At 34.5% G+C, this 7841-nt stretch overlaps 1 protein-coding gene across 1 annotated transcript; it reads left to right on the forward strand.

Moving 5' to 3' along the window:
• Nucleotides 1-972: 972 nt before the first annotated feature.
• On the forward strand, nucleotides 973-5124 carry LOC145126193 (sodium/calcium exchanger NCL2-like). The gene is made up of 7 exons (XM_079061592.1): nucleotides 973-1458; nucleotides 1934-2122; nucleotides 2243-2424; nucleotides 2531-2649; nucleotides 2728-2995; nucleotides 3210-3506; nucleotides 4681-5124. Exons 1-7 carry the CDS (start codon nucleotides 1161-1163, stop codon nucleotides 4921-4923), a joined length of 1596 nt encoding a protein of 531 aa, XP_078917718.1. The 5' UTR covers nucleotides 973-1160; the 3' UTR covers nucleotides 4924-5124.
• The last annotated feature ends 2717 nt before the right edge of the window (nucleotides 5125-7841 follow it).

The raw sequence follows: 7841 nt of genomic DNA on the forward strand, positions 1-7841 counted from the left end.
TATACAGACACAACCATGGACTCTATATGACGATTAATTAATGCCGATGTCATTAGATGTAAAACTTGGCGTATTCAAAATATTGTTAAACTTTTGTAAATATCATGGCCATTGGGATGGGTCGGTTGATTTATGATTTTTTTTTTAAGATTACACGGAATCATACCATCGGAATTATGTGATACCTAGGTTGATGGTGACATGTTTGTCATTTTTACTAGTTTTAAAAATGGTTAGGGTTTGGTGTTTGTGTTTAACGTTGGCAAAAGAAAAAAAAATGAAAGAATGTCAATTTGATCGGTAATTAAAAGAAGAGAGAGAAAACGGTGCAATCTCACCGATGGCAAAAAAAAATGTATCACGGGCTGGTGTTCACCAGTGGTAAAACATGCCACGTCGGTTTGTCGATGGCAAAAAAACATGTTACTGTTTAGTCTAATATGACAATTAATCTAAAAATAGCTTGAAAAAAACATGAAACTTTGTTTTTGTTTTATAAAACGAAATACCTATTGTCTGAATTGAACGGCTGAAATATGGAAAGTGATTCGTACATAATAATTTGTTTTCGTACATAACAATTTATGTTTTATAGAATTCTACAATATAACATTTTAAAGCAATCTTTTGTGTATTGAAAAGAAAAATTGTTATGTGCAAATCATCTCCTAAAATACATCTTGGAGCAGATCAAGTAGAATTCAAAGGATTTAATGAAAGATTTATAAAACTTTAAAAAAATAATAATAATAATAAAACAAAATTGTGAGATATTAATAGGGACCATTGTTAAAGAAAGAGTCATTCTATATTATTTTCTCATAAAAGTAAAATAGATGGCGATTTGTTATCGAGATAGCTCCTATCTAGATATTTTTGTGATCATATCCTCTCTCTTTTCTGTCCATTAAAATTTCTATAGAATTTTTCCCTTATTTTTCTACGCCAATTAATATCATTACTCCAGGCAAAACATGTGTTTTCTTTTATATAATATGTTATTCAAAAACTTTCACCTATCGCTCGTATTCATTTTCATCTTCTTAATTTATCTCTTTGCTTATCCAGCGAGCATATGTAGCTACCCCTAAGGTTAAGATTCTAAACGACTCATTGCTATAAAGTTTCAAGGCGAATAGCCACTCAAAACAAGAGGACAGATGAAAATATACGTGAAAAGTGAGAATTTTATTATTTTTTTGGTGATTTTGATGGAGTTTTATGGAAAAAACGAGGGTGCAACAGTGACATGCGAACCTAAATACGAGTTCTTACCATGCACAAGCGAACCATGGGGAACGCTTTTCCTAATTGTGGTTTATCAATACTTGGTGGCTCTTGGTCAGAAGTACATTTCTGATGGATCGAATAAGTTCTTCAGTCTTATCGGGCCGGGTATATTTGGCGCAAGTTTGTTTCATATTCTAGCGAACTTCCCTACACTTTTCCTCGTCTTGCGTAAGCTTCGTTTTCTACCTTTTTGTATTCTTTAATCTTTTTTCTTGCAAAAGTTTTTGTTGTTGTACCTAATATTGTTAGTATTTAATTTGTAGGTAAAGTTATAATTTCTGGCTATTTAAGGTCCTTGAACTTGTTAATTTTTGTTAAAATGGTCATTATAACCTCAACATCTTTCCATAATTTCTGGCTATTTAAGGTCCTTGAACTTCGTTTTTTAAACAGAGTGGCTATATTTGCGAAAGATGAGGGTTGAGAAGCTTGTTGTACCTTTTGTTAACTCTTTCTTTTTTCTCCTATCAACTTGTATTATATGCATCAAAACGAATACCAAAAAGTACACGTTTGGAGGGTTCTATTTCTGAGGATCCGAAGGTTGGAAGTATAGAAGAGAGAAATGTTGTTTTAGGTCAAAATAACCACTTTGGCAAATTAATCTAGACGAATCTTAATATATTTGATAATCGATTTGCAGAGTCTGGATTATCAAACAACACTGGTGGTTCTTCTACAGCTAGTTCCGGAATGGACATGTTAACAGGATCCGCGGTCATGAGTCTAACAATAATTTGGCCATCAGTCATAACTTTCGGAAGCTATGATCTTGCTGATGATGATGACGTGGTTACAGAGCAAGAGCCATCATTCTTAACTAAAGTAACAGGTACTCTATCTTCACATACAATCAACATATGTGCAATCAATCATTCAAGCATAGGCTCTTTTATATGTTAAGATATCAACTTTTTTTAGTTTCTTATGTCTTCTTTTTTGCTATTTTTAGCATATGGTGTTACAACTGATAAAGCAACAACATATACCGCAAGAATCATGCTCGTGTCACTTATCCCTTTTATCATTCTCCAACTCCCAGCAATCATCAGTTCGATATCAATAACTCGAGTGATAATTTTAGTCACTCTCATCGTTGTGTCGTCTATGTACATTACTTACATTATGTATCAGGTTAGGCTTTAATATTTTAAACGATAAAAGCTCAAAATCTTTTCATTTCTATATATGAAATGAGTTGTGTTCTTACATCATAATAAAATGTAGTATTCACATGTAGATCTTCCAACCTTGGATTCAAAACAGGAGATTTGAATATGTGACAAAAAAATTTGTCAAGGACAAATTACAGACGCTACTCTCCATAAATGGGAAGCCACATGTGCGACTTATAAGAGAGTTGGTATCCGTCTAAAAAAATCTCGTTTTTTAGAACTATAAAGAAAGCTTTATGACTGAGAAACTATTGTTGTGCAGGATTTTTAAGGGACTTGATGAAGATCACGATGGTAAAGTGTCCAATGCTGAATTGAAAACTTTCCTACTAGGAATACAATTGCAAGCAGACAGTGCAACAAACGATGATTTTGTAAAAAATATCATGGATCAATTCGACATCTCAGGCAATCAATCTATTGAAGAGAATGAGTTCGTAATAATTCTAACGAAATGGCTCCAGGAAGCAAAAAAACCACTCTCTCAAAACGATTATAACCCTCTTACCTTCTTGTTCAAACGTAATCAGGTAACTTTCTATTTAGGAAACTTCAAGAATCTTTTGTTTTGTTTTTTGACATATATTAATGTTGCAACCTGCAAGTGTTTTTTAATTAAAAAGAATTGTCATAACATATTGACCGGTTGCATTAATAATTAAGAACTACTTTTGAATGCAACTTGCCTATTTATTATCTTACTATATCAAGTAAATTAAATAACCTTTTTATTTGTTTATATAGGAGGCAGATAAAGAACAACGAAAGGCTTTGATACCTAAGAAAATCCGTAATGCTCAAAGTTCGATATTGGAGTTCTTGGGAGCTTTGAGCCTAATATTCTGTGGGATCACTATGACTGTTCTCGTTTCATCATCATTTATAACGAATGTTGTGGCTTTTGCCAGTTATGCAAATGTCCCTTCCTTCCTCATCCCATACTTTATAATACCATGTGCCACAAACATATCACGTCTCTTATCAACCATAAGCTCTGCAACACAAAAGACGGAACGAGCCACGTCTTTAACATTTTCTAGGGTATTGGTTCCTTCTAAAACCAAGTTCTCTAGTTTTTTTTTTATGAAGGAAATGGGAGGGATAAAAGCTATAGCCTATAGGGGAAGGGGAGAGGGAATGGAAGGAATTGAAAGGGAAATAAAACTATAAAAGTAATTAATTGTGTTCTTTGTTGGAGGAAAATAGACCTTCTTAAGTTAGAAGAAAATTGTAGGAAATCAACATTTTTACATTTATACCCTTAATTGGTGATAAATGAGGCTTGTTGTAGGCGCAAAAAGATAATTTGTGCATCATATTCCTTTCTCGTCCCTTCCTAATCCACCCAAAAATTGACTAATGGTTTTCTAGCCTATTTGTCTTTTCCTTCCCTTTCATTTCTTACAAAAATCTCAAAAACACATTTTCACTTACCTTTGATTAAAATAAGGGAAAATAATAAAAATGTCCTACAAAGTTTTTAGGGTTGGTCGATTCAATCCCTAAAGTTATTTTCTGGATTTATGGAGAATATTAGGTAGGTTACGACTTGCTCTTTTAGTCCTTTTCAACCTTTAATAGCCGATACATCATACAACAGTGACCATTTAGGTTAAAAAAACACACACACATTATGCCCCTATAAAGCTAAAAAAAAATAAGTTTAGGGATCATTTAAACCCAAACTTTCGAAATCGACTTCAATTGACGTTTTCATCCTCAATGAGAAAACCAACTCACCTGAAAGGAAGCAATACTCACCGAGAGGAAGCAGTTCTCACCGGTGAGTTGGTTTTACCATCAAGGACGAAAGTGTCGATTAAAGTCAGTTTCATGAGTTATGGTTTAAATGATCACCAAATTTATTTATTTATTTATTTATTTATTTTTTGGCTTTATAGGGGCATAAAGTGGGTTTTTTGGTCTAAATGGTGTACTGGCTATTAAAGGTTGAAGGGGACTAAAAGAGTTGGTTTTAACATACCTTATACCCTCACAAAGCCAGAAAATAACTTTAGAGATTGAATTGACCAACCATAGAAACTTTGTAATGTATTTATGTCATTTCCCCCATTAAAATAAAGTCGAGGACATGTCGTTAGTGTTTGTGGGTAACAAAATCCATGTCCCACGACTTAGTTTGTATTGTTTTGCACCATATATATGTGTAAAGATGAAAAGGGATTATGGTTTAATTTTTTTTCTTTTTTTGCAGATCTATTCAGGAGTCGCCATGAGTAGTATGAGTACTTTGACGGTATTTCTATTACTTGTGTACATAAGAGATCTACCATGGGACGTATCCCCTCAAGTTTTTGTTGTCTTGGTAATTGGTGGAGGGATGGCAATTTTGACAAGTACTAGGACAGTTTATCCACTTTGGATGGGTTATGTGGTTTATCTCATGTACCCTATTTCACTACTAATGTTGTATTTGCTTACCGTTACAAGGGCATAATTATAGGCTAGATTAAGTCTACATGCACTACTATGCGACTTGTTTTAATTATATGTGTCAATGTATTTTAGGTTCTTTCTAGTAATATATTACATTTTTTTTTGTGTGTCATAAATCTGGTTATGTATCATGTAATAAGGTATTACTACTTCTCTTTAGTATGAGAGTTGATTTGTACACAACAAGTCTTCATATGCAATAATATGTGCTTTAAAATATTGTATTGTACAACTCTATAAAGCATAAACTATTGTGTAGGTTTCGGCGAAGAAAGGAAAGAAAAAATTGCTTATCTTCAAAGTAGATTTTGACAAGGCCTTTGATAGCCTAAGTTGGTCGTTCTTGATGAATATGATGTGGTTGATGGGTTTTTGTGAAAAACAGATTTCTTGGATCAATGCTTGCATAACTTGATCCAAGGTCTCTATCCTAGTTAATGGTAATGCTACAAAAGAGTTTTCGTCTTGAGAGGGGTGTTCGTCAAGGAGACTCTCTCGCATCCTTACTTTTCATTATTGCAACCGAAGGCCTTGGGAGGCAATAGCGGAATCTATTGACAAAAAAATTTACAAAGGTGTTGATCTTCCTAACAACGGTCTGGAACTTTCTATATTCCAATATGCAAATGATGCTATATTCATTGGGGGTTGGTCTAAAGAGAATTCGCTAAATCTCAGGAGAGTGCTTAGATGCTTCTTTCTTGCTTCTGGTCTCAAAGACAACCTTGCCAAGAGCAAGGTGTTTGGTGTTGGAGTGGGTGTCAACGAAATTGCATATATGGCACATTGGTTAAATTGTAGTCGATGATCCTTCCCGTTCAGTTATCTTGGCATCCCAGTGGGGGCTAGGACGACCAAGATGAATAATTGGACACCTCTTATTGAGAAATTTCAAAATAGGTTGTCAAGTAGGAAAGCTAGGAATCTCTCGTATGGTGGCAGACTTACTTTGTGCAAAGTTGTCCTTGGTAGCCTCAGGACCTATTTATTCTCTCATTATAAAGCTCCCAAGACCATTATCAAGAGACTCGAGAGTATATGTAACTTCTTCTTTTATGGTGGTGGTGTGGGGGGAATAAATTCACATGGATAGATTGGAAAAAGACCTTAAACAACAAGAAAAATGGAGGCCTAAGCATTGGAAGTCTTCGTGCTTTAAACTTTACTTTACATGGTAAATGGTGGTGCAAGTTTACAAATGAGAACGAGTCTCCATGGAAGGATTTTGTGCAATCGCTTCATAGGACAGATGGTGGTATTGGTCGTACTAGATTGATCTATTATCAGGGAAGCACTTGGGGTAAAATTACTCATATTCATATGGAGCTCGAAAAGTCTAATGTTGATCTTAACTCCCTTTTCACATGTCAAAATAATACTTGGATCTGGAATGCAACTGAAGAGAGGTGTTATAGTGTCTCTTCCTTACGAAAGATATTTGACGATAAGTTTTTACTCATTAACCCACAAGAGACTGTTTGGAATAGTATTGCTCCAGGAAAAGTGAATATCCTTATTTGGAGAACAAGACTAGAAAGACTTCCCACCCCAGATAAATCTTCAAAAATTTGGAGTAAACATCAATTCAGTTCTCTGCCCTTTTTGTCATACTAGCCCTGAAACGGAAGACCATTTGTTTATTGGATGTTCCACGACCAAAGAAGTTAGATCATTGCTTAACTAGTAGTAGAGTGACCTTCCAAATTACTTAGACTCGATACAACAAATGGTTAACTACAATGATGATTTTGGTATCAGTTTTAAGATTAAAACAGGAGTTCAAGTGGTTCTTTTCGCCTTGGTATGGATTGTTTGGAAGCAAAGGAATGAGAGTGTCTTCAACAACAATTACAGAAGTAGTAAAGACCTTCTTAGTGACATTAAGATTCTGGTGTTCAATTGGTTTAAAATTAGAGCAAAGAGAGGTTCATGTATAGATTGGGACATATGGTGTTGTAGTCCAAAGTTTGAATGTTGTAACGCTCTATATATAAAAAAAATCAGAAAAAAATATTGTGTAGGAGAAGAAGTTATTGTATATGAATCACTTCTTAGGTTATACAGTATGTATCACCCGTTAAAGACCGGCCACACACTATATTTCCAATTTTGTTACAATGTCAACCAAATGACCGGTTTGTCACACCCCCAAACCGGAACGGCGGAAACGTTCGGAGGCGGAGGACGTCATGCTCAGTATCATAACCATAGTGAAGAAAGTAAACACAACCATCATAAATATAATTTAAAAGGTTACATCGTTGCAAAAAAGAATACATGTTTCCAAATAAATTACATATGATGTCAAAATAGTTCAAAAGAAATCTGCGCCTTAGCGTCTTGCCTTCAAAAATCTTGTGGTTACCTGTATTACTGATTACGTGAGAATACAAGTTGTTTTTGAAATAGCATCTGCATAAAGCTGGTGAGTTCATAAGCAATTTATGAATGAAAAAATGAATGATGTTCCTTTTTGTTTGTTACAGGTTTGTTTCCAGAAAATCCAATATTTTCTAAAAGTTTGTTGTAGTCTTAACTGAACCAAGACTTAGTATATGTAAGCAAATCATCATACTTGTGTGCTTGTGTGGTTTTATATTTAAATAAAACTCCTTAAATCCCCGTGAACTGTGTGTTTTGTTAATTCCTCATGTGAGATGTTATAAACATACTAATAACTCGAAGACCTCGTACTCGACGTTCTTCAGGCGTCGAAATTGTTATGACACTTGTCACCCCAGACCTGCCGGTCTAGCTGTTGCAAGCAGCTTAGGTGCGGGTTTGTCAGACCCAATATAGATCTATACACAACTATCATGCTCTCCCTACAAGAGATTATGGCTATATCTACAGGACTTTCCTGTGGTACTTAAGAGTACCCTGAAGGCGAATGTCTCACAAATTTATTCATTAACAAGT

The sequence above is a fragment of the Lactuca virosa genome, chromosome 7, assembly GCF_052849685.1.
Source record: "Lactuca virosa cultivar CGN04683 chromosome 7, Lactuca_virosa_CGN04683_v6, whole genome shotgun sequence".
Classification (NCBI taxonomy): Eukaryota; Viridiplantae; Streptophyta; class Magnoliopsida; order Asterales; family Asteraceae; genus Lactuca; species Lactuca virosa.

Coding starts and splice junctions, on each gene's coding strand:
- LOC145126193 (XM_079061592.1), top strand. CDS start 1,161: ATGAAAATATACGTGAAAAGTGAGAATTTTATTATTTTTTTGGTGATT. Junction 1,459..1,933: donor TACACTTTTCCTCGTCTTGC/GTAAGCTTCGTT, acceptor ATCGATTTGCAG/AGTCTGGATTATCAAACAAC. Junction 2,996..3,209: donor TCTTGTTCAAACGTAATCAG/GTAACTTTCTAT, acceptor TTGTTTATATAG/GAGGCAGATAAAGAACAACG.